Source organism: Gymnogyps californianus, chromosome 2, assembly GCF_018139145.2.
Source record: "Gymnogyps californianus isolate 813 chromosome 2, ASM1813914v2, whole genome shotgun sequence".
NCBI lineage: Eukaryota > Metazoa > Chordata > Aves > Accipitriformes > Cathartidae > Gymnogyps > Gymnogyps californianus.
Window position 1 is genome coordinate 132137663 of NC_059472.1, and position 26934 is coordinate 132164596.

Sequence of the window (26934 nt, forward strand, 5' to 3'; positions counted from 1 at the left end):
TGAGGAGGCGGGGCGCCCCCTTCCCGGCGGGGGAGCGCGCGCGCGCGCACGGGGCGGGGGCTGCGCATGCGCGGCGGGCCCCCGCGAAGCTTGTCGCAGCCGCGCTCCTTGTCCCGCCGGCAGCGCCTCCTTTGTGACAGGCGGGCCGAGCCGGGCCCCGCCCCCCGCGCGGTGTCGGGCGCAGACGGAGCGGAGGCGCCATTTTGCGCTGCTGCGGGAGACGGTTTGGGAGGCTCTGGCGGGAGGGAGGTGGCAGCGATACCGGTAGCGATAATAATAACAGCAACAATAATAGCAGTAGCGGTCGTGGGTACAGTTGCCGCTCGGGACTAGCGTCCCCGTTCGCCCAGCCCCGTGGCCAGGACTTTGCCGACATGAGCGACGTGGAGGAGAACAACTTCGAGGGGAGGGTGAGTGGCCGTCCCTACCCGGGCCGTGCTGAGAGGGGGTGACCTGACCCGGGGAAGGTGGGTGGGGGCGCTCTTCTTCCTCCGGCCCGGTAGGGGTGGGGGCAACGCAGCTTGTCTCTAAAATGGCTTCTTCAGGCGCCCGAGTATTGACTGGGCCGTGGGCGACTCGCGTCCCTCTCCTCTCCCTGTCTCCCTCTTTTTTTTTTCCTCTCTCCTGACCCGGCGCTGAGGAACTGGCCCAGCGCGGAGCTGAGCTCCGCTACCTTAACCCTCACACGCTTCCTTCTCCTATCACGTTTCTCTGTCCCCATCCCCCTCCGTCGGGGTGCGGGCCCTGAGCTCTGGTGCTGCGGGTTCGCCTCCACCCTGCTAGCGCAGTTTTTTTTCTTTAAGAACAGAGCTTAGAGCGCTGCTGTAGCCCAGTGTTTCTCCTCGCTTATCTCTTTATTTTCTTTCCTTCCCGTGATCTCGAGCCATCCTGTTGTCCCGGCCCTCTGTTGTCTGGCGGGTCTAGGCTTCGGGGTCGTTGCCCTTCCCCGTCCCCACTCTGCCTGCGGGCAGTGCCGGTCTCCCGGTCGTGGCTGGGAGAGCGCGGTCCCGCGCAGTGTAGCCGAGGCCTCCGCCCGCGTAAAAGAGGAGGGACTGGGTCCTTTTGTGAGAGGTGCGCTGCCTCTCCTGGCTGCTGGCCCGCAGACAGGATCTTCTTCGGGCCAGGCTTCCTGAAGCCATCGGGGAGGTATGGCCTTCGTAATTAAACCGTTGAAACTCATTGATCATGCAGCTGAAGACTTTCTCTCAACAAGCTGCTGTGGCTTTGTAACCTTGTTAGGCCTGTTTCTTCTCTCTTCCCTCTGATTGCTGTGGTTTTTCATGTACACGTATGACTGGTCCCTTCCGTTTTCAATGGTTTGTTTTCTTAGTGATGATCAGGGCAAGCAGGAATTAGAAGCTGCTTGAAACAGGAATGAAATACATGTTTTGTCCTCGCTCCATCACTATTTACTTTTTTTAATTTTGCAGAGATTTTTTTTGTTGTTGTTCACTCTTTAAGAGATTCTTCAGAGGAACACCTGAGCATCATTTTGGTGACTTTCTCTGAAGAACTAGTGACAGCAGCTTTGCAGTTATATAGGGTTACTACCTGGGGAAACAAGCAATGAAATTTTGGAACAGCAGTGTCACATTCGAATAATTATTTTTACACGAATATTGTTACCCTTTTGTAGTATTAGTGAAAAAAAAAAAAAAATTCCCTAGGCTGAGAGTGCTGTACCTGGCTGTGCAGTGACTGCTGCTGCTTCCTCAGGTGAGGTAAACAAAATCTGTTCTTGTGTTGATTGCTTGGACAAAGATGGCTATATAGCTAAGTTCTTTTCTGCGAAATAAACTAATCTCTGAAGGGAAAACCAACTGAGTCTGAGAAAGTTGAGCAACAAGTATGCTTTGTTGTTCGTTTTTTTTAAAATTTTTACTTCAATCTCCCATTTTACAGTAAGATTTATATTTTTAAAAATAATTTTCTTGTCTGTATTCCCACTGCAGTTTATTGTTAGGAAATATTTATGTTAGGTTCATCCACAGAACATTTGTATTAGGTTCCTTGATGGATCTGTTGTTTGTGTTACAAAGCTGATATAGCTGTGTGGTTTCAGTATTTCTGCACGCATTCTTCCGCCAAATGTAGAAGTAAAATAATGTTTTGAGAGTATGTGAAGTCTGAGAAGTCCTATGTAGCAGTTTCTGTGATTGCTACTTCTTAGTTGGCTTGTTCTTTTTTTTGTGGTGGAAAATTTACCTGTTGGAAAGAGCTGCTGACCGTGTTGAGTCTTCATTTGGAAAACTTCTTTTCTCTCCCTAACACTGGAATTTCTCAATCAGTCTGGCATGTGGCAGTGTCTTGTCTACTGGTATTTTTTTATAACTGAACATAATAGCAGGTACTTGATTCATTTATAGTTTCGGGTTTTTGTTCTACTAAAGAACATTTGTAAGCAGTTCTTTTTTTCTTCAGTAATACTTTTTTGTTGTTGATGCTACTAAAATAATTAAATTGTATTTCAGGCTGTAACATTTTATAGTTCATTTTCACTGAAAGTGCCCACAGGCGTAAAATTAAGCATGTGTAACTTTGGGGCTTCAGTGTTTAGTCTGCTATTCCCAATTGGATAGAACTTGATTCTGCACTGAATGTCTTGTTGCTTCAGTTTGCTGTATGCAGGCATGTGGAACTGAGAGAGCATGGCACAAGTTTTCAGTGGGAGAAAGAACTGCAGAAACTGGAAAAAAGTTTGTAAAGAACCTGCTTTCCTGGAAATTGCCATGAATAAGAATTCTGAGTAGCCTTTCAGTTCTCTCCTCCCCCCCTTCAGTTTAAATACTAAATAGTGTGACGTTCTTTTAAAAAACTAAATGCCAAAGGAGTAAGGGAGTTTAAGTTTAGTTTAAGTCCTTTTATATTCTATCCATGTAGATACATATATTGTCCCAAAAGCACTTCAGTGAAAGTTCTTGCAAGTAGTGATGAAGTCTGATGCCAAGATGAAGTTGCTTATTGATGTGTATGAAGTTTTGTCTTAAAGAGAGATTAATTAGAAAGTGTTTTCCTGTTTTGCACCTTACTTTATAAAGAAAAAATGTTCGTATAAAAATAATAATTCAGTAAATTTTTTTATTTTCCCACCATATGATCAGGAATTTTACTTTTTTTTTAAAAGCTTATTTTTAGCAGCACTAAGATACTGTCCATTTATGTGCTTTACCTCTAATTTATGATTTTAAAATCATAATGTTCATTAATCTGAACAGGAAATTTAGAATAATCATGGAAATAACGTTCCAATGAGATTACATAATTTGCACTATTTAAAAACTTGCATTTCTAAAGTGTTGGGTAAAATCATTGTAGACATAGTAGAGATTTTTTTTTTATTCTTGAGGTCACTCATTTCTTTATTGGCTTTTTTTTAAAGCAAATGGTAATCAAATGTGCTCAGACTAATTAACATCTGCTCTGTTTTTGTGTCATTTTGTTTCAACTTAAGCAAGTTCTGTATTGAGAATGTGGCTGGTTGAACAGAAGAAATCCCCCTCCTCCACCCCCACCCACCCCCCCCAGCAAGCATGGTGATTTAATGGAAAGAAATTGACAGAAGAATTAGAAATATAGTGGATGTGCTAGAGCTAAGTTTATGGACATTAAGAAGAAAAAAGATTTTAAGTCATGCTTCTTATCCAGTGACTTGACTTTTGAAAAAGTCATAGGATTTTATCACCATTGAATGTTCCTTGTGAGCAGGTTAGACAAATGAGACTTTTTTTATCTTTTATTGCTGTCAAATGACAGGCAACTCTTATTTCCTTTCATATTTGTCGTTATTTTTAATAACGCATTGTTCATTTGGTGCGCATTCTGTGATGCAAATTTATTAAAATGTTTCCCAGAGCAGTGAACAAGTTGGAGTCTGAACAAACCTGCACTTCAGAAGCTCCACTTGAAACTTTGATCAGTTACTTTTTTGAGCTTCTGATAATGTTTGATTTCTGTAATCTTAAAAGTTTAGTAGTTTTCTACCAATATTAATGTGCTGTTTGTCTAAATAGAGAAAACTTTTTATCAGAACAAAGATACAACTCCATTTCAGAACTCTGCGTTGGTTGTCTTCCTTCATTCTAATGAGATGCATCTTCCTGCTCTGTGCAGAATGTCACTGTGATCTCAGTCTAATAAAGCACTTGGAAGAAATACATGATTTTGCTAGTTACCTGAATCTGATCAACTTTGAGATAATTTCTTTGGCAAAAAAATAAAAAAAAAATTAGGGGGAAGTCTGTTTAGCTATTGTATTCAGCCTCTCCTGTAGTGGCAATCTGCCACCTCTGTCGAAAAGAAGGCACATTGCTTTCCATACCTCTTGAAACACAGGCATGGCGGTCTGCTTATGCTGAGGAGTTCTGCATTCACTTGGAGGGTGCTGTGATCACCCTGTGGTTTCTAACAGCCAGTGTGGCAGAGGAGACTTTTTCTGGAAGTCTTTTTTTTTTTTTTTTTTTTTTTTTTTTTAAATCAAGCTTAATAAATTCTAGTTTGTTCTGGACCATGTCAGCTGGGAAGACTGCTCTTTTTGAAAACAAATTCTGTTTCCTATCTTGCATGTGTGATAAAGGAGTGACTACAGAACCCTCCCTGAAGAGGCATATTTTCAAGCCTTAGTGAGAAGATTAACTTGTAACGTCAAAAATTTTCTTGCTGAAGCTTCCTCTTCCTTTTTTTCTTTTTTCTTTTAATCAGAGCAGTGTCACTGAGAAATGCATAAAGTTTGCTGATGTTGGTAACTTTTAAAATATACATGTCTTCAAGATAGCACAACTTATGAGTTGCTTTTTATACAGAAGCTTATTACGTATACTGTTGAAATATTTATAGAGGAGCAGCTAATTAAGGGATCAGTTTTATTTTTAGTATAGAGTGACAGAACATAGTATGAAGCAAAAATTATTTAACTTCTCTTGTGAGTTTCAGGGAAGTTGGTAGATTCCTGTCAAAACAGTGGTTAAAATGTAATCTTGTCCTTCCTCATAAATGAGATGTCACTAAACTGACAGTTTTATCCAGTGAATATAGGCTGCTGCTAAATTTCTGATTCTTTTTGACTGCTTATATTTTTCTGTCCCCTTATAAAGTTGGACTTCATTTATTTTTTGAGTTTGGGCAGGAGTTTTTAGCAGGAGTTTTGTAGTCTGAACTATCATTTTGCTGGCTTAATGGTATTGCTAGACTACTTGTCCTTTTTTTCCCCCCATGTGTATTTCTTCTTAACAAGGTCAAATGAATGTCAGCTGAAATTTCTGTGTGATTTAATGATTTTTTTTTTTTCCTTCCTGTTTCACTTCCCATGCTTTGCTACAGAAAGCCTAATTTAAGCTTATTCAGTTCTTCTTATTTAGCATCTCACTTTAAATTTTGATAGCCTTTCTGGCATACTTTGAAATGGTAAGGTATGAGGTGAGGTAAGGCATGACAGAAGCTCAGGACAGAAGACTGGTGTAAAAGAAAGAACAGTTTTGTCTCGTGTCTGTCCCCCCGTCCCCCCTCCCCCCGTTCTTTATCATATCCTCTCATGATAGGCGGAAAACTGAAAGAAGGCTTCTTAAAGACTTTTGCAATTCTACTTTGCACAGAAGTGTTTCGAATGCTTTTAAAATAGTAATTGTATTGGAAAGTAGCATTTCTTTTGAAGGATGCAAGGAAGATAAATGGTAAATATAACTTTCATCAGTTATGTGATTAAAACAGTTGTACCAGTAGAGATTAAATGCATTGATATGACTGACTGCTTGCTCAGCTGGATCATCTAAAGTTGTTGATAGTTGTTCAGTGACTGGGTTTATATGATCATGAGGTAATGGGTGGGGGGAGATATCCTTTCCATACCACTCTGTTTTGTGGTGGTCTTTCTGGGAAGAGAGAAGGTAGAAAGGATAAAAAATGCTATTCGGTGCTCTATTTAAATGCTGCTAGCTGCGCATCATCTTATCCAGAGAATCAGTAACTGAAGCTTCAGTCTTTAGATTTTGTGTTTACCTGCAGTAAGTTCTTTGGCTCCGAGTTCCACTTCTTGGTGAATCATTAATCCCATTTCCTGATACGTACTTGAGGAAGCCACCACATCTTATTCTGAGGAAGCATGCTGTTATGATGGAGACTTTTTAAAATTATTATTTTAGGTGGGTTTTTTGGTGTGGTTGTTGGTTTGGGGGGGGGTTGGTTTTGGGGTTTTTTTGGTTTTTTGTTTGTTTTTAGTTTTGTCCTGGGGAAAGTTATTGACAGATGTAGCATTTGTTTGAAAGGGAAGTCTGATCTAAGAATATTAGGAAGTTAGCTGACTGTCTCTTCCTACAGGCTGTAGTGACAGCAAATCTAGATACTCACTGTGACCATGTCAAACTATCTGCCTATAAGTTTGTAAGGGTGAAGGTAGTGACTGGTTTTGTGAGATAGTTGTGGGATGAGAAGCCGAGTTTAAGAAAAGCAGTCTTATCTGTGGCCCTTAAATGACTGAGGATCTTTAGAACTGAAAGATAAGAAAATGTTGAGGATCCAGAGAGAAATTTTAGTCTTTTCTCTCTTAGGCATTATTTAAATTAATTTCTGTGATAACGATGGAGCTAAGATTAGAATGTATAGATTGCTTAAAGACTAGTACAGAATTGAAAGATTTTAATCCTTTGGATAATAGAGGTGTCTCTTTTCTCTCATTAAAGATGATGTACTGAGAAAAAATATTAACTTTAATTTTCTCATTCGTGTTGCAGAATGGATATAAATTGTTTATGCAGAACAATTGGGTCGGTCTGTGATATAGACTAAGATGTTAGCTTGGTAATTATTTCCTTATAGTAGGAAGTAGAGGAGGAAAATTCTTTAAAATCTCCCTTTGTGACTCCTTGAAGCTCTGAATCTCTTAATCCCTACCTGTAGTCTTGCTGATATAAAGCTTATTAGATACTTTTTCAGCGTCATCCTTAAGTCCTTAAACTCTTGCAGATTATTGTGATTCCCTTAGTCTCTCCTTTTGAAGCACTGTAGGAGATATAACTAGGTGATCTATGTTGCATCAGAAGATGAGATGTAATTGCCTGCCAATGACAGACACAGTATGCAACTGCTAACAGGTAATCTCTCTTTAGCTGCAGTTTACATCTACAGTTACTTTGTTTGAGGAAGTTTGAAATGTGTAAGAACTTACGCTGTCACCTCTGTCACTCCAGTTTTAAAGTTGTATGTTTGTGAGCGCAGCCCCTAAAGGGCTTAAACAGATAGTTCCAAAAGGACTTGACCTACATTAAATGATGTAACATTTGCTTTTGGCAACTTAATACAGATTCGTTGTCATAACTGATTCTATTAGAAACTCTATGAGCGGTGTCATAAGATGCTTCAGTTGAATAGATAAGGACACTAAGCTAACTTTTACATTGTATGGGAGTGATTGGGTCCTTGGTATTTTTGGCACGTCCCAACACTTCTAGATTGTGCAGTATTTGGTTTTGGGGTTTTTTTTTTGTTTTGTTCAAGTTTCCAAAGTTGTCATTGTTCAAGAATTGACCTTTCAAATGTAAAAAGTATGGACAACACAGTATCCTCATGAAGGAGTGACTGAGGAGGGTTAATTCTTTGTCTTTTTATTGAAGGATGTCTTCTAAATCTGATGTCACATTAAATGTTTTTCTATATTGCTGATCACTTTTACTAGGGAGGGAAGTGGAAATAATTCCCAGAGAAATTGGTAATTGTTGCAAGAGATGAAGTGTAAAGGGAAGAATTAAGGAGGCTATCAAACAATGAAGAGTAAAAAAATAGAGGCGAGGTGATTAAAAAGCATGTTAGTGGTTCTAAAAGGAAATCTATTTTTTTTATGGTGAACAGTGGATTTCAAACGTAAAAATAAAAACACCAAATAAAATTCGGTAATATTTAAGTGTACATACATCCTTTTATTTCAGTGAAAGTCATGTAGCTAGATCAACAGATAGCCGGCTTAAGGGTAACCTGTAATGCAGACCTGATTATATGGTCCACATGTCATGTGTCAAGCTTTGAATTTGGCCTTCATTGATAAGTTTGGCAGGCCTGTCATCCCAATAGGTGACACTCTCCATGTGTCCCTTGTCCTTTTTATTAAGGTAAAGGGAAAAGGTAGTGTAGCTGTAATACTTGTTAGTGAGGATTCTCTCAGGTTCCATTTCTGGTGGATTCATTGTCTTGAAATGTGAGGACAGCATCCTTTGACAAGAACTTCAGCCCAAGCTACTGAAGAATTTAACTGCAAAAGAAAATGCAAATCTGGACATAGGCGGACTAAGAAATAAATTGAGAAAAACACTGTGAGGACAGGCAGGAGGAGAAATGATGCAAATAAACATGAAATGTAACACTTAAAGGAGGGGAACTTGCTATGCATTTTTTTTTTCATTAAGAATTTTGCACATTTTTTGTGAAGTTACAGATGTATATAGCATACTATTCTGTAGAGTTTTTTTATAGCTGAGCTCCCTAGAAATGCTGTACACTACAAAATGTGAGGAAATCCTAACCTGCTCTTTGTTTGCTTGTTTTCCTAGTTTTTCTCTTGTGTGCATTACCATGCAAGAAAAAAACCCTTCTGTCTTTACTTTTGTTGGATTACTTTGAACTGTACTATTATACCTCTTGTTTTGCATGGATTAAGTTGTATGCAAGGAAAACAGGATAACAATGAGGAAGAAAAAGTAGGAAGAAAAATAATTTGTTGCATATATCTATGTGCGTGTATTATGGGAGTAAGTATGTGCATAGATAGGTTTTGACTGGAAATCTTTGGCCATTCTGTTGAACTGAGAGCGTGTAGTCGTAATGTGTAGGAGTAGAATTTGGGATATTCGATACTGAGATAGTTATTATTTTAGGGGGACATCACAGTTATTGGTATCAATACTTTAATATATTTGTGCTAATTAGTTTTTAGTGTATCTATGTATCTTACAAAAAAAAATCTGAAAGGGGAGGAGGGTAGCTTTGAAAATATAGTAAACCACTGAGAACTCAGTAAGCCTATTGTTAGAACGTAGACACTTATACAGTTTTAAAGATTATTTTTTTTTTAAAGAAAAAGTTGTTTTATAAAATAGTTTCTTGCACTTTACCTGCTGGCTTTTCAATTTGGTAGATAACGTCTGAACTCCAGCAGAGTTTTATAATCCCCACGTGCTTAAATATACTAAATGTTCTTTTTCCATTAAGGTTAATGTTCGTGAAGAAATTGAAGAGTTTTTTCCAAGAATGTGGAAGATAAATCAAGATAAAAGAAGGCTAATGAAAAGTGTTAAAGATCAGAAAATTAAAATTGAATGGGGGAAAAAATTGAACAGAAGATTGGTCAGATAGAAGCACTTGAATATTTTTTTAAGGCTATAAGGAATTGTTTGAATTGGGGAAGAATACACGAAGTATGAAAAATGAAAAACTCAATGAAGAATGAAGAAAAGTAGAAAGCAAGAGTGAAGTAGAATTAAAAGAATCTGGAAGAATGAATGGGTCCTAGGTTAAGTAAATGTATGGTTTATGTTCCAGTGTCTGTATGATCAAGTTGTAGATGAATTTGCATGATTACTTAGTTAATAGAGAATTGGTGATCTGGTTCAAGCAGGGATCTATTTGAGGAAAGCATACAATATTAACAGTGGGTTAGCAAAATGAAATTTGTTTTGGAGGGTATTGCCTAACCATTTGTTTTTCAGGAGCAATCAATATAATAGAATTACTGTACTTTAAATGTTAGGAGTTAGGCATTTATACAACCAATACCATTTTTAATACTGTCTTTTTTGTTAGGAGTCTCGCTCCCAGTCAAAATCTCCAGCTGGGAGTCCTGCTCGTGTAAAATCGGAGAGCAGGTCAGGATCTCGCAGTCCATCGAGGGCTTCCAAACATTCTGAATCGCACTCTAGGTCACGATCAAAATCAAGGTATGTCCAGGAAGTTATTCGTGTTAACTCAGTGTTACTGCTTGTGGCTGTTCTTTTGGTACATTGATAAGATTTCTTTTCCCCTTTGTAAAAGTTATAAACCTTCTGGGGTGTATTAACAGGGCTATGTTAATTTGCATGTTAGTGGTTATGTAGGTGGACAAAGTTGGGGAAAGATTGCATGAGTAGTAAAGCATGGGTATGAACAGAGAAAGTGATATAAATAGAAGTAGCAATGTAGAAATCACAACTAAAATTTGTAGGTTTATCTCTTCCAGAAGAGAGAGAAGGGATTGCATCTCAATTCAGAAGGGATTACATCTCAGTTCTGTAAAAGCTCCTGCCTCCTTCCCCCAAAATCTTTTGGGGGGAACTCTTGTGTGGACCTCTCCTTTAGGGAAAAAAAAGAAAAGTCAAGTGAGAACTGCAGCAAGGTAGTCTGGATTAGATAAAAGGAGTAAGCTCTGTAACTGTTGGAGATGTTGGAAGACGCTAGTTGGGGAAGTTCTGGACATTCCTTCCTTGGAGGCTTTAAAAACAAAATCTGGGCTTTAAAAACAAAATCTGAAAACTACAGCTTAAATTGGGCATGGATAGCTTCTTGATTTATGGGAGCCTTAAGATTTAAATTCATTTTTCGATGCTGCACATGTCCTTCTCTGTCCTTTTCTACCCCAAGTGTGTGTGTGCAGAGGCAAAGTTTTATAGTTCTCAGTTCTGAGAGAGCTTGCTCAGAACAGAGGAGGAATGTCTGTCTTTTTCTCTAAATATGTCATAAATATTACCTGGCTTATACTACTTACCTTCTCTCTTCCCTTGTACCATCATACTGGTGAAAATGGGGAGAGCTACCAAATCCTTCTTTCATCAATGGAAAGAGAAACCAGAAAACAGCATTTGTAGTTCTGGAGGGGGAAGAGGAATTGCATAGTATTATGTTATTCCTCCTCAGTTCTTGGGAGAGATCAGTAATCCATCTTCCCTCTTTATACACGTTATGCCAGGGCAGCCGAAAAAAAGTTACTGTGCCCTGAATTCCCAAAGTTCAGCCTAATGTTATAGCTTCTCTTCTTGCAGTGTTTAGGCAGATAACTAACTACCTGTTGCTAGGATATAATGACCATATGAAAGCATGCAACTTTGATGGCATGATGCTTGTTTAAAACTGAGCTTATCGTTCTTTGCAGACATCTAGCCAAATGCTTGAGGAGTTAAGCAGGTTTTGTTTTCTTTTTGTCTTGAATAATTTTCAAGCCTAGGTGAACTTCATTTGTAGATACTGCAGCGCTGTAGTGCTGCTAGATCTTTCAATTTTTCAGCCAAGACAGTATTTTACAGGGTGGCATATCTGGTTTCTGTATCATTCTGCAAGTGTTAGTTACATGTGCAGCCAAGCTGATACAAGTTTAAACTTTGAACTTCCCAAAAACCGTCATGAATATAATCCTCATTGTATGCCAGAAACACTCTCACAAAGCTAAAAATGACGTTACCAAGTAGGTGGTTAGAGATCCGTGCAGTCTTTAGATGTGCAAAGTAGAAGAAACTTAACTATTTTAATTGTAGAGAGCCTCTAAAAAAAGATTTTTCTCTAGGAAATGTAAGGCTTACAATTCAATACATTATGTGCATATCACCTAACTAAAAGCTTTCTCTTTGTTGAAGATCCAGGTCCAGAAGACATTCGCACAGACGTTACACTCGTTCCAGATCCCATTCCCATTCTCATTCCCATAGGAGACGTTCTCGAAGCAGATCGTACACGCCAGAATACCGTCGTCGAAGGAGCCGTAGTCATTCTCCAATGTCCAACAGGAGAAGGCACACTGGCAGCAGAGTATGTCATGTTCATCAAGGCTGAGTATCAACAAAACAATTGCTGCTTACATCAGTGTAGTCCAGATTACCTGCAGGCTGAATTTGACCTGCTGTCTTGTCACTGGAGGATACGGGAATTTGGGGGGGGGGGCTGGGCGCGGGAGGGCAATCTCTGTCCTTACAGATGGGCATGCACTTCTTGAGCGTGCAACTGGCAGGGCAGTTGTAGAAATTGATTGAAAACTGTACCATTGCAAGTGAGTATGTGTGGGTAGGGTGACATCTGCTTCCGTCTATTCTAGAAGCTGAACCCTTCTGATTTTCTTTTTGTTACAGTTCCAAGTATATGTACCCTTCACAAAACCAAGACCTTTTCTGTGCATGCTTGCAACCTGACAGTATTGATAAGATTGACTAGAGGAGCCAAAGAAGAAAATTCTCAAATGTTTATTTGCTTATAGCATACGGCATATTATGTTGAAGGTTGCTTGTGATTTCATACCTCTGAGTGCTTAATTTGGTTTAACTGGAAGAAATAAACCCATGCGTTATTAGCTAATGTGTAAATCTTAATAGACTAGAAAAATGTACAGTTACGAAAAGGATCAGTAAGCCTCTCAAAATATAAATGAGAAGTATCTTGTATGGACAGGAGGAAGTATAGGTACACCAACCAAGATCTAAGATACTAATCTTAACGTCATTCTGAGAGATTTCTCCCGATGGACTTCTTTATAATCCGTTTCAGTGCCTTAGCTTCTGGTTCCACATCACTTACAGCTGATCTAAATGAGTGCTGTTACACATAGGTCTGCCTCTTCCTTGGTGAGGGCCATGGTACTTTTCTGATCCTTTTAGTTTTAATCTGGTTTAGTTTCTCTGCATTTTTTACTAATCCTGTCAAAAAGAGTATAGTTTTTTTTGCAGGCTTACCTTGGTGAAGCAGCTCACCAGGACCAGATAATACCAATGTGAGGGAGAAGACAAGAGTGTGTGGAAAAGGGCAAGACTACAGCAGTGCTAACGTACAGTGGCTTAAGCTGTTACGAAGCAACATTCATAATTACACTTTTTGTGGATTGTTGCCAGTGTGTAATCATGATGTAGTAAATATGAATCTAATGTCTTGCAAAAATTGGCAGGAATAACTGAACTTCAAAAGGGTTAGCAGATTTCCTGGTGAAAGATGAATGAATCCACTTTACTACTTTAGGAAATATTCTAATATTTTGCTCTGTGAAGAAGTCTTTTTGCCTTGGAAATGACTCTGTGAAACACAAAACTTGTTTTCACAGTGAATTTCACATTAATTCTATGGAGTAGTTCTAGTAGTGTCAAAACGAAACTCAAATCAACTAGATTTGAATCCCCTAAATAATGAGGTCCTGAAGACACCAGGAAAATTGTTAGCAATTTTTCCACTTCTGATCTTGTAGAGAGAGCTTGCATACTGTGTTGATGGGAGGCAGTACGGAAACCTAATATAAAAGCTGTCTTCTGGTCCTCCACAGTCAGTTTAGTCCTTCCAGTGGTGATGTAACTGTCACTTGTCTCTTAGGGTGCACAGACTGATTCTCGGTACTTTTCTTGCTTCAGAAAAGGTAGTAGGGTTTAAGTGTAAGGGGGACATAAAAAAAAGGACAATACTGATATGTACTGTGTGGAAGGACTTGTCCAAACAATGATTTAAAAGACTGAGAGATTTCATTAGACTCACAAGAGTTTCGGTAATAAAAGGAATATAGCTGTTAATGCCACTGAATTATCAGATAGATTGAAATATGATGTAAAAAAGAAACCTAAACCTGTATAATTAAAACTTTCAAATGACAAACTGCCAGTTTTTGTTGTGCTCTTTAACTATAATAAGGAGTTGTAGAAGATTCATGTCTTGAAACCAAAGTTTGAACTTTGACAAATGGAAGGAAAGAACCTTCAAATATATGAGTAGTTAAGGCATCTTATGTTCACAATGGATTCCTGAACAAAAGCTCTGAAAAGAACATGACAGAAGACCTAAACCTGTTCATTATTTGAATCAGGCAAGCTCTGAGGCATAAATTACTGTGCATCTGTGGCTTTGAAAATCTGAAACTGAAATACAAATTTCAACTGTGTTAACTTCCAGTTATTATTTTAGCAGAAACCTTAAATCCCTGTGCCTGTTGCTGCCATTTTAAATTGCTGCATCTAGTATAACAGGTGCCAGAAGCTAAAAAAATGTTCATTTTGATCAAAATAATTCTTACAGTGGAATTGGCATTAGATGAACACTCTGGCATGTAGAGAAACGTTGAACCTAATAGAGAAATTGTACCTTGTACAATTGCACAATTTCATATTTGACTTCCTTTAGTTGAAGTGGAATGTATGAAGTAGATCTGTATCCCACATCATGTTAAAGAATCAAGTCTTGCTCTAGAGAAGTGTGCGTGCTTTTGGATTACAGTTTCACAGAACTGGCCTTCAGCAGTTGTTACTGCCTAGATGAAAGAAGCAGGTGATTTTCATCCAGTTTACAAGTGGAAAGAGATAAACTTTCAAGTGTAAATATTGACTTTCAGTGTAGTTGGATAGGAAATGTTGAGGGGGGAGGAAATTTTGGTAGAAGCTAAATAATAGTTCAACTGTCCGTGCTTAGGAGCTCAAATGCATTTGTGTGTGCACCGGAGGCAGCGTGCACTCTTTAGTACCAGTGGTGACCATGCAGAAAGGCTGAAGGTGGGAGTTCAGGCTAGCACAGGCTTCTATGTCATGTCTGCAGCTTGTTGGTGATTTGAGTGTTAAATACTAATAAAATAAGTCCCTGTTATTCTATAGCTTTTCTGTAATCAGAATGCTTAATTTTTATCAACCGAGTTTTTCACCAACATGAGAGGTTTGTCTTTGTTTTCTAAAATAAAAATCATGAAAGTAGTCGCTTTTTGAAAATATCTTACAATTGGAATATCTGTTGAAGTGTTAAGCTTTGTAATAAACTATGTTTAGTTTTCTTCAGATTAAAAATTTTTAATAATTGAGAAATTTTGATATGAGAATGTATAACTTGTTTGTTTTATAAACTTAATTGGAGTTGAACATTTGTCTTACCAGGCTAATCCAGATCCTAATACATGTCTTGGAGTGTTTGGTCTCAGTTTGTATACTACTGAGAGAGATTTGCGTGAAGTCTTCTCCCGTTACGGACCTTTGACTGGTGTCAATGTGGTTTATGATCAACGGACTGGAAGATCAAGAGGATTTGCTTTCGTTTATTTTGAGAGAATTGATGATTCTAAAGAGGTAAATTCATGCTTTACTACTTTTAACAGGTGTGCTGTTTGTGCATTGTCTTCATGAATATCTCTGTTAAAAAAAAAAAAACAAAACAAGTTTTTGAGTGTGTATTCACTAGCAGGTTCTCAGTGAGATTAATTTAAAATATTTTGTCCAAACAACATGGCATTTTTAAACAGATGAAGCATTTTAGTTCAATGTTCAGATGCTTGGGCAAATTTTGAGCATGAGCTGTCTGTATTGAATTGCTTAATGAGCATTGTGCTTTGATTTTAGTCTGTCACTTCAAAATGAAAGTAAATCTTCAGACAGACATAGAAGCCTCCTAGTATTTTTTAAATACTTTCAAAGTTAACTTTTCAAAGTAGTTTTCTGTATCTATCAAAATTCTGAAGATTCTCTGTACTTTCCATTTTCTTCTCTAAAAGCATGTCATTGTGCATTTTGAAAAATAGTGGTGTTTGTCTTGATTTGTGCCTTGGTCAGTGACTTTGCTAGTTATACGGATAGCTGTTTACAGCTGGACTGAGTTGTTAGTATAACTGATGTGTAAGGAAAGAATCAAAGAATATGAACAGCAGCCTGTATTATGGTTCACCACGGTAAGCAGTACTTTTTTTTACCTGTGTAAGGATACTGTGAGCTTTACTACATTTACTGAAATTTGTAGATGAAACTGCTATTAAAAGTAAAGACACACCCTTTTTTAAAAAAGTTTGGTTTTTTTTTCTTTAAGCCTTCACTGTGGGATTATCTCTTTCTTTTGGGCAAACTGAGTCACAGACTTCAAGCATCTTGTTTATGGATTAATAGTCTTGGGCAGATGTTTCAGATTTGCTGTTCGATTCTGTTTACTTTTGATAAGTATATTCATAATGCTTGGATATGACTCTTCGCACTTAGCATTGAAGGGAGGGTGACAGCTGTGGAACCTACTATCAGTAGCTGAAAAATGAAAACTGATGCTAGTTGATATTTAATGAAAAAAATGTTTCATGGATGACTTGGTTGAACTAGACTCAGTTCTGATCTTTGACTGATTTCTGGTATGATCCAACAGAGAATCAGTGTATGGGAAGAGTAGGGTTTATAGATGTCTATATATGTGGTGGTTGCAGGTCATAGGGGTAAGTAAAAGGACACAAAACTTCGATGTCCCTTCTGTATTTTCTCACTATCACTTGGACAGGTTGAGAGAGGAGTTAATGGGGTGGATAGCTGTATATTCATCTTTAGTGGCCTACTCTCTTCTAACTTTTAGCCTTGTATTTCTTTGAACTCTGAGTTTGGTGGGATTTTGAAAATGTCACTGTTTTGGAGAACTTTTAACATCCAAAGTACTTGCACAGTACTTCTGGTCACATTCACGTGCCAGTCTTGTCTATTTTACAACTTCATATGTCTTTTAGAAGTAGGGTTTTTTTCCTAGTTGCCATGGGCAATGGTCATGCATGACACCATGCATTTCTTAAAATGTTCCGTGTAAATAGCATGAAGTAATTTGTTTAGTATAAAGCTGTTTTGGCAGATACTACAAAACTGGAATGCAAAGAAAAAAAAAGGGATATTACTTGCAGTCAGAAATACAGGAATAAAGATGAGCACCTTGAGCAGGAACTGAAGTAATTGGGAATGTAATTAAACCCATTTTTGCTCCCCAATGGGCTAGTGCATGAAGAGGGGAAAAGGATGCAAAACCTCCCAACACTTGGAATTTACATAACTGAAATACTTTGGCAAAAAGGACAGGAGAAAAACTTTATTTGACTTATTTCATGGGCTTTGAGGACAGATTTGAAGATGGCAATAAGTGGCAGCTAGTGTAGAAGAAGGGGATGTAGCTATAGGCGTGAAACTCTGTGACAGGCCCTGTAGGAGAACATTGAAGAACATGAAGTAATTCTCTGTGTGGAAGATAGATCAAGTCTGAAAAGTTGAGTATGCATAAAAGCAATGACACTTGAATTATTTTTGTTCTGAGTAAATACCTTTTAAAACAAAAACAAAAAAAACCCAAAAAAACCCAAACAAAACAACAAAAAACCCCAAACAAAACCCCAAAACCCCGAACACCCTAAGCATCCGAATAAAGAGAATATAAACCCCTAGATGAGATGTTGAACTAATTTTCAGCCCTTTTAAAGCAGTCATAGATGGATTAAGATTAAATATGTGTAGAACTCTGCAGAAAAATGAGGATTTCCCATCATCTTCACTATTGTCCTTTCAAGAGGGGTAACACGGGGAAGCCTCTCAGTTCACATGCTTTCAAACACTATTAATATTAAAATTTGACACCAAATGAATTGTGAGTAGTTATGTTTAAACTTTCATAACTTGGTTTAAGATAGGTCATTATCAGTATTGTGTGGATTCTGTTGCAGCTGAAATCCCTCAGGATCTTTGTCGTCACTGGTTACCAGTCTTACAAATTGGATCAATTATTGAGCTGGTTAAAGTGTTGCTATGTGTCAAGATTCTGAAACCAAGCGATGCAGTGTTTCTAGTTCTATATGGTGGTAAAGACATTTTGAATTGTCAACTAGCTTGATGTTCTGGAAATCCATGGACAACGTAAAATAGCATTTCTTAAAGGTGATACTTTGCAGTGTCCTAGAAGTATCAAAGGGGCAGTAGTAAAGTTTATTTTCACTTAAGCTGTTTTAAACTTTCAGAACTTCAGATTGTGACACCATAGCAGCCTTGTCGTTAGCTGTTTATGATCATCTTGGTTATAAAGAGGAGCAGAGATTTAGCTTTTGGTAACTACTAGGTAGAGCAGCTGTCGGAGCATCACAGTAGCTTCAGTCACTCTGCCTTAACAGGACTGGGAAAGAAACGTTGGATGCATGTATCCTTTCTAAAGGAGATTTCTTGTGGGATCTCTTCTACTCTGTTTGAAACTCTACTGAGATTGAGATGAAACTTTATGGTCCGACAGAAGGTTCCTTTTCCATCAAATGTCTTCTGTTGCAGTGGTCTAGTGTTTGCAAGATAGCGCTTGACGAGATTGTTACATTCTGACCTATATTGAAGATGCTTGCGGACACTGTCTTTAGTTCAAAGCATGATAGCGGACAAGAAATGTTGAGGATTGATGGTTGGCTGTCCAGAAAACCTGAGGTTTTGCTGTGCTAATGTTCTTTTTGTTGTGCTTGTTCAAAGCCTATTTGAAAAGCTTATGTTATTATCTACCTTTTTCTAGAAGAAAGGGTATTCTCTCTTATGGCTTATGGGTATACTGGTTTTCATTTTTTGTGAAGTTACGTTCTCTTTTGGAAAAAAAAAAACTTTTCTGAGTAATATTTGGTATTGCTTTTTTGCCTTGTGTGGTGCAGTGTCTTGTCTTAGGTTGGCCACCCTTCTGCTAAGTCTTCAGAACCACGTGTGCAACATTATGCAAAGGGCAAGATCTGTAAACATCTGTTGAAGACCTGTTTCTCAAGATTGGCATTCTTTCTTACATAGTTCTCAGTATTGGTAACGCTGACACTGAGCCAGTGTTGTAATATTGCAGTTTTGCAGTATTTTCGCTAAATTATGGAGAATATTCACCTGCCCGTCACATTAGGGTTTTCTTCCTGTGTTTAGAGGAACACAAAATTTTATATGGTAGGATGGGGGCGGGGGGGGGGGGTGGGGAAGTTGAGGGGGGGATTTATTATCTCAGGGTTAACAATAAATTGAGAGGATTATAAGTAAAAAGTGCTGGCTCTTCTAGGGAGATGATTCTTACTACGGTTACCAGGGATTTTATATGCCACTATCCAGCCTTTCAGTAACTTAGAATATGAAATAGTAGTTGTTGTTTAAACTGAGGCTACTGTGAATGTACTATGTGTCTGTAGCAAGAGCTCATCTGAGAAGCATTAGCTACAGCAGCTGTTGGCAATATGGAATTTTCTGTTTTCTAATGCTAGTTATATGCTCTTTACAGTTTTGACCATCTTTCAGAACCGTTTTCTGAAGTAGTGTTCATTAGCAATTGAGACAAACTTTATACAAAGTGAACTATTAACATAATTCAGTTGCCAAAGACTGGAATAACAGGATTTATCATTATAATTTGCAAGATGTTTAATTTGTGGTGCAAGGAGACCAGCTTAGAAGCATCATTATTGACCAAAACTTCTCCCATAGCTTGTTGAAGAAATGCTTTAAGTATTGTTTGTGGTATCAAAAGGGACCCTTGATATACCAGAAAAGAACACAAGAATGTCTCAAATGCTTGGAGTTACAAGTTACAGACTTCTGGAGACTCTGAAATACCATGAAATTGCTAATACTTGCAGAAACGTACCCAGTTACTCCTTCTGGTTCTCTGAAATCCTGTATTTCTTGACTCTGAAACTCTTTAAAGTGGGATTTTAAAAAGAATACATTTAATCAATAGATGTTTAAGCTCAGAAAATTATGTATTAAAAAATTATCATTGACAATATTCTAATGATATTTTAAAAAACAAAATCTCAAACTAGAGAATATAAATTGGCTCTTGTTCAAAGGTGAAATGGGCACTTGAATTCAACTTGGCAGACTGCAGTAAGTGTAAAAAGCTGGGTTTCTTGATCTCTTTTTTCATCCCATCAGATTTTTTTTTTTCCTTCAGAATGTCCTTTCAGATGTCCTTGTTAAATCCAGACCTGAACTAGTGATATCAGTATACTGGGGGGAGAAAAACTAATCTATTATGTCTGTTCATCCCATGCTGTACCTGTGATACAGTGGAGATGATGTTTTTATTGGTGACATGAAATACAATATGGGAAGGACTTCAGGTAAAAAAACAAACAAGAAACCCCCAAAAAACACAGCAAACAAAAAAAGACAGTATCTTACATAGTTACTTCTAAATCATGAAAATGCATTTTCAAAATGAGTCCTAACAGAAATTGTTCATGTTTGAATATTCAAGTGTATTCAATCTGCACGTCACTAACTTTGTAGTGGTGTGACATTATTGAAGTAATTCAAAGCAGTTAGACGCAGTTGAAATGAAGGCTTGATGATCTTTTGTACAATACAAATGGTATCTTGAGCTCCGTAGTAGAAATGTAAAGTGACTGTGACATCAGCTCTGCCAAGTCAAGTTCTCTCCCTCCCTTCTTCCCCCTTCCTCCCCACACCCTTCCCCCAGTGACCACAGTACAGGTTGCAGAAATTTCGCACGTTGTTTCCTTGTCCAAACTGCTCTTTGTGGCATTGTCCAGGCTGAAAGATTATTTAATTTCTTTCAGTGAATTCTTGATTGCTTAACTAATACCAGTCACCTGTGTAAGTTTGTGCATATAATTAAAGTCCAGTGTTTCCAAACTTGTTTTACTCTACCTAAATGCTAATACATGTAGAAAACACCACGTACTGTAATAAATATCAAATGAAATTGAAATCTGTTAAATTTAATGCTTGCTTTCTAACTGTTTTAAGCCACTGGAGGCCATGATCCTGTAGTTTGGGAACTGCTCGTTTTGTCAAACACCTTACAGATAATAATTTGAAGGAGTTTTGTTATTATGGATAGACTGCTGGAGGTTTAAAATTGTAATCTAAGATTGAATTACGACCTGTGCCATTCCCAGTCCTCATTCTCTGTTTTCTGACTGCAAACATATAGATGTGTATTCTGGCCTACAAAGTGAATTTTTCCTTAGGATTTGGAACCAAAACTGATAGTACATGTTTATAGGAATCCTGTTTGCTTGCTTGCTTACTGTCGTCTTGCAAAAGCCATGCAAGTCTCTTAACAACATTCAGATATTTGGCAGAAAATCCAGGTTGAAATAAAAATGGACTGTTGACAGTTAAAGGCTCATAAGAGGGTATTGTGTGTCTTAAACCCCAATATAATTTGATTTTTCTCTTCAAAATCTTTCATTTGATGGTCTGGAAAATACTCTTCTATCTCTTAAACAGTAGTTGAGAATGTCTTCTGCATTGTCAGAGAAAATGTGCAATTTTTTTCCCTTTGACATTTAAATGTTCTTAACACAGCATTCATGCATACCCAAAAACAGCAAGAAAAAACAACTTTTTTGGTTTTGAATATGACATGCTAGTCTAATAAAATTGTAAAATCCAGAATTTGGTTATAAACTGTTTTAACTTTAAAGAAAACAGGAAAATGTCAGTAATTAGAATCACAAATATGTTTTTACAGCCTTTGTACAAAATAGATACTGTTGTATCACTTGTCTGAAACCAGGCTTTCAAATAGGGCTTTTGGTCATATTGTAGCAGTCATTAGCTAATAATGTCAACTTAAGTACTTTGTTTCAAAGACTGGAGATGTGCATGTTAAGAATAATGCAGAGAATTTGAAAATATCTTTGGCTGGAATTTCCAGTTGCTAATGATTGAATGTGAGTGATACATACTATCAATTATTGTTGGATTCATAATGGCTTATTGTAGGTCTTGGCTTTTCTGCATTTGGGGGATGCAGTCAGAACTGTAAAAGGCTTTGTTATGTCTGTATATCTATTAAAGATTTTTATTATTTTAAATTTTGTAGTTGGCAGTTATTGTTGACAGCTGTTGAAAGCTAAGTAAATTAAAGTTTTAATATTGGATAGGTCATTAGACATTGTGACCAGGGTGTCTGAGTTTCATGCAGACTGGTAACTATGAACAAATCTATATGCACTGAAATGTAACACATTTCTTGGTACTTCCAAAATAAACAATCAAGTTTCAAAATTAACTTTTCATCTGTCTTACTGGTATGTTGCTCTTCTCTGTACTGCTCCCTATGTCAAAGAACTCTTCCTCTTAGAGAGGTGTGTGTTCTTTTAACTAAGAAAGATGCATGTGCCAGATGTTCTGGATTTGAGGTGGCTTCTTGTCAGCTAAGCTTATTACTCTGCAATTTGTTGATCGGACATAAAAATGCCATGAAGCAGAAAATTCCTTACCTTTCAAGATAACTTGCATATTGCTGCATTTCCAGAAAGATTCTTTTCATCATGAAGCTAATTTTTCAGCCAGCTATTTGCAGCCTTCTTTTTTAGGTTTGCACACATGTACATTCCTAGGATGTGTGTACAGATATGTTTTAATTTAGATCATCCTTGTGGAACAGGACTTTAAAAAAAATAAAAATCTCAAGGCTAGGAAACTAAAGCTAACAGTCATGTTTTATTCACAAAACATACTTCAGTGTATGTTGAAAGACTTGAAATGCTCTTTGGCTCTGCCTTGTGGTTAGCTAACTGTAGTTATATTTTTGTATAGGAACAGAACTCACTAGGTGGCGATATAGTATAGATATAAACAACATTATTAAAACACAAACTAAGTGTAGTTAAATAGGTTAGTGATAATTCAGTCACTTCCAGTTTGGGGACACCACAGTTAAATCATGTGGGTGTCAGGTTTTTGTTTCCTCCTCTATAACTTGTATGTTAATTCAGTACAGTTCTTGTTAGAGAGCTGCAAAAAGTTACGTTTCTGAATAGTTGTTTGTTTCATTATTTAAAAAAAAAAAAAAAGAAAAAAATGCTCTGCTTAGAGGCACCTTCATGTTTTGAGGTTGTGTATTGTTCCTCACAGTTAAATAATAGCAAAGTGGTTGTGTTCTTTAACTCAAGATTGTAACAGTGTCACTTCTCCACACATGAAAAATGAAAATAATGTATATTAGGCTAAGTGCTGTGCTTAGTGTCACGAACTAAGTGGTGTGTACTAGTATTTCAGAGATCCTAGAGCAGCTGATGAAAGGATCAAAAAAAAAAAATTGCTTTGCAAATTTTAGTAGCTTTTAAGTCCAGTATTAACTGTTTGTTAAATTCTTAAGGTTGTGGGGTTTTTTTGTTTTGGTTTTTTTGGGTTTTTTTAGTTACTGTTGCATGAATATAATTCTCAAAAGTATGCTGTGCCCCTTTGAAAAACTATTTTCATGATTATGAGTTTGTGAAAGGCCATTGTATTGATTCTCAAAGACTAGAGAAGCAGGGGCTAGAACACCCAGTGAGTGTGTGCACGGGCTGCGGGCGGGTCTGAAGGCACAGGCTTCTCAAGCGCAGACCCTTATGTGTATCGCTTTAGCGAGCTGCTATTGTGAGAGTGAGTGGGGAGGAAGGTTGTAATTAGGTATCCATGTAGGCTGAACCCGCCATTTTACTAAGCTCTGCTGGAGTAGGTCCTTGTAAGGGAGATGGCAGGAGGCTGGGAGAGCATGAAATGGCAGCCGACTAGCAGTAATCCGGCCATATGCACCCTACAGGAAGCCACTGTTTTGCACAGCTTTTGAATCCGCCCGTCCCCTCTGGGTCAGAGTCGGCAGTAGGAAAGATGCAGTTTTCAGAAAAAGCTGTTCTGACTTTCAGTTTACCTTTCTAATGGGTAGAAGACAAAGTCTAGGGAAAGTGACTGTGTTAGTGGTTAGCACCGTGCTCTCTTAAGAAGGGATTGCGTGTCACGTTACTCCGGCACCCCAGTGCAGTCCTGTAACACTGCCGGCAAACGGGCCAGGGGATAGAGATGAGCCATTCGCCACAGTGGGGCACTAGTAACCAGTCTAAATAAAACAAGTTCAGGGCTTGTTTTTCTGATGGAAAATAACGTGTTTTGTACATAACCTTCCATAGTTACCAGTAGGTTGCAGGTTTCATGTCCCTGTTCCTTGTCTCTCCTGCAGGCAATGGAGCATGCAAATGGTATGGAGCTGGATGGCAGGAGGATTCGGGTGGATTACTCAATCACCAAGAGAGCACATACACCCACCCCAGGCATCTACATGGGCAGGCCAACACAGTAAGGAGTTCACCCATTTCCTGTAATGGGACAAAAATGGATTTCAACTGAATGCTTGGAGTCTGGTTGAAGAAATAGAGCTACGAATACTTTTTTTAAATTTTAGAGTTATGCCAATTGTATTTTATCACAAAGTTATTAATATAAAGAATGCGTTACTGTGGTTCACATATACTATTAAATCCTACTGTAGTTTATTGTCTCTTTATTTATAAAAAAATACTGAAGGGAGTTACTTTAAAAAAATACATATCCAGCACGGTCAGTTAATGCACCCTTAGCTTACTGAAATACTAAGGTGCCCATTTGCCTTTGATTTTGATGGCAATTAGGCTCAAATCCCTGGTGGGTTTTCTGGGGGTTTTTGAAGGTGTTTTTCTTTGAATGTTTCATTGTTGGATTGTTTCATGGCATAGTCTTAAGTGTCTGATTTACAAGAACACTTAAAAAAAGCTTTTAAATAATTTCAGTCAAGATGAACAGTAGATATCTGAAGTAATTTTTTTTTTCTTTTTCCCTAATAGCAGTGGAGGAGGTGGTGGCGGTGGAGCAGGTCGTCGCCGTGACTCATATTATGATAGGGGGTATGACAGAGGATATGACAGATATGAAGAATATGACTACAGATACAGGTACCTAATTTTTTATTTTATTTCTGTAGGAACAGTAGATTTGTTAGAAAAACTGAAAAGTTAGGTGACAAAAAATGTTACGCAGTTTGTAGCAAGATTCTGCATATATGCTTGCTATGTGTTAGAGCTCATTATGTTAGGTTTTGTGGGATTAAAGTCGTAATCTTCAGTGTCTATGTAATTCAATTATACAGTAAACAGTTGGGCAAGGGGTTAATTTTGCTACCTGAAGGAGGTAGAGCATGTGCTCTACGAATCTAGTGGACAGATAGAGAGGGAACTCATTTTTCCATGCTGTATATAGAACCAGGGACAGCTGATAAACAGTGCTGTTTAAAAAGGGGTTATTTGTAGATGGGATTTTTAATGCTTGACATTTCATAACCATCTCACTGTTTTGAAAGTTATCTAGTTTCAGAGAATGTTGTTCAACAAGAATTGTAGGCATCTGGAAAAGCGCTTCATGTGTTTGCAAGGCTAGTGAGAGTTTATTAAATTCTTTGTCTGGGAATATCTTGCAGTTTTAAACACATCAAATAAAGAAATATAAAAGCATTTGTTAAATAACTGTAAGCCACAGCCAAATAAAGCTGAAATCATTCATGCAGGCCAAGTCTTTCAGTGCTAAGGAAATGGTTCTGTTCTGTAGAAGTGATGTGAATAAGGCTTCTTTCATAATGGATGTTGTTGGGTTTCTTTTTTAATTTCCTTTAAAGGAGACGATCACCATCGCCTTATTATAGTCGATACCGATCACGATCAAGATCCCGTTCCTATAGTCCAAGTAAGTAAATACAAGTGAGCAACTAGAATCTGGCTGGCTTAAACCTTGTTGTTACTAGTATTAAATGATCAGTGGAAATTCTGAATGTGAAAGCAAGAAAGCTGGGCACATTAAAGCTGAGATGATGTGTGTACAGTTAGTTTATAGTAATTGTGTTGTCTTCTTTTTCCCCCCCCAGGGCGCTACTGAAGATCAGAAGAGTTACAGTTGAGGACATGATTTTTAAATACAAGGTTCAGATCTTAGCTTCCCTACTGCTTTCCCTCCCATCCTCCCTTCCTTGTCCTCCATCCAGCTCTTTTACAAATCTTTGGTTCAGTTAGAATATACATATTTTCAGTTGAAGTATTCCTGTTTTCCATCCCTCCTTATTGTAATACTCTTAAATATTGTAATTGTTGTAGTTTTTGTGTAGTAAAACATCTTAAGCAAAATGAAATAGAGAACCCAAAGTGATACATTTTGGAAGTCATTCCTGTTTTGTTTTTAAAAAATTGGACTCCTGACTAATCAAAAGAGAGCATTGATATTTTTAAAGCTTGCATGTCATATGTAGTATACACACTCAGATACTTTAATATAAACCTGCATTTCCAAGTAACTCGTTAATCTTTCTGTTTAAATGTTTACCTATTACTTTGATAAACAAGTAACGACTTTGAGCCTTTTCTGTAATGACAAATTTACTTAGTCATGAACCAGAGGATTTTTTAATTTTTTTTTTTTGTCAGGTAGTTGCTTTGAGTGTAGACTATTTGAGCTAGAGCAAAATTTGGTTATTTGACTGGGAAAATAGATCCTTGTACACTCAAAATTAAGGTTGTGTTTTATAGATAAAGTTTCTGGATTGCTACACAGTGGATAACATTTGAAGTTAAACCTGTAAAAATCCTGGGGTTTTTATTGTACTTGGTTGAATGTTTCGCCTTCATTGGTGCAGGAGAAAAAATATTTATTGAACATAGCAATTAGTTATATAATTTGCTGTTCACTTAGGGAAAAAAACCAAACACCAAAACCCACCAACTTTTTGGTATTGCAATAATGATTAAGCAAGTTTTGTTTCCAGTCCTTTTTGGAGTTTTGAAAGTATGGATGGAAAAACCTACAACTACATGTAAACCTTTTTTCCCCTCAATAAAAGTTAATTCCACTGAGATGTGGTTTCGTGTCTTTTGTTCTGCATTTTGTGTCACCTTGGAATATAGGTTAAACAAGACTTGATATTGCTGTATGGGTAATAAAGTCAGCATTTATCTGTCTACTCAGGAGCCTTGTCTTCCCTGAGAATTGGCATGCGGTTATATGGGCTGGATAAGCAGAGTGGGTAGTCCAGCTTTCTCTTGTGCCATCTTTGGCGCTTGCTGGAGTCGTGGTGAGATGGTTTAAGGAGAGGAACACTATTGACTTTGTTTAGATTTCTGGCAAGTTTTGCCCTCTGAAATAACTCGCCGTGTGGCTGGTTGAATGTCGACGTTGTCACAGCAAAAGGAATAGGACTACAAAGCCCTCGCAGCAAAACCCATTGCATCCTGATTGTCAGGGAATGCTACCAAAAGAGTTTGTCATAATTTTAAGAGGGTAAGCGTATGAAATGTAATTTTGTTAACTATTTCTGAATGTCAGTGCCAGGAACTATTAACAAGTAATTAAAAGAAACACTAACGCATCCAACTATTTTAAAAGCTTGATACAATATACCAGGAGAAATTGGTGACAAAACAAGTTCTAACTTACTGGTTATTGCTCAATACTTTTT

The 26934-nt window shown here is 37.7% G+C and overlaps 1 protein-coding gene across 3 annotated transcripts; it reads left to right on the plus strand.

Annotated features, from left to right (window-relative positions):
* The first annotated feature begins 212 nt into the window (after nucleotides 1-212).
* On the plus strand, nucleotides 213-26332 carry TRA2A (transformer 2 alpha homolog). 3 transcript variants are annotated; one of them, XM_050892809.1, is made up of 8 exons: nucleotides 213-410; nucleotides 9781-9914; nucleotides 11580-11751; nucleotides 14826-15014; nucleotides 23644-23759; nucleotides 24284-24391; nucleotides 25111-25175; nucleotides 25354-26332. In XM_050892809.1, the coding sequence occupies exons 1-8, from the start codon at nucleotides 375-377 to the stop codon at nucleotides 25362-25364; spliced, it is 831 nt and encodes a 276-aa protein (XP_050748766.1). In that variant the 5' UTR covers nucleotides 213-374; the 3' UTR covers nucleotides 25365-26332. The 3 variants fall into 3 exon arrangements, with proteins under 3 accessions (XP_050748766.1, XP_050748767.1, XP_050748765.1); XM_050892810.1 differs by having other exon boundaries at nucleotides 214-410; nucleotides 11652-11751; nucleotides 25108-25175; XM_050892808.1 differs by having other exon boundaries at nucleotides 215-410; nucleotides 25108-25175.
* Nucleotides 26333-26934: the final 602 nt, after the last annotated feature.

Coding starts and splice junctions, on each gene's coding strand:
- TRA2A (XM_050892808.1), top strand. CDS start 375: ATGAGCGACGTGGAGGAGAACAACTTCGAGGGGAGG. Junction 9,915..11,579: donor AGGTCACGATCAAAATCAAG/GTATGTCCAGGA, acceptor TCTTTGTTGAAG/ATCCAGGTCCAGAAGACATT. Junction 24,392..25,107: donor GAATATGACTACAGATACAG/GTACCTAATTTT, acceptor TTTCCTTTAAAG/GAGACGATCACCATCGCCTT.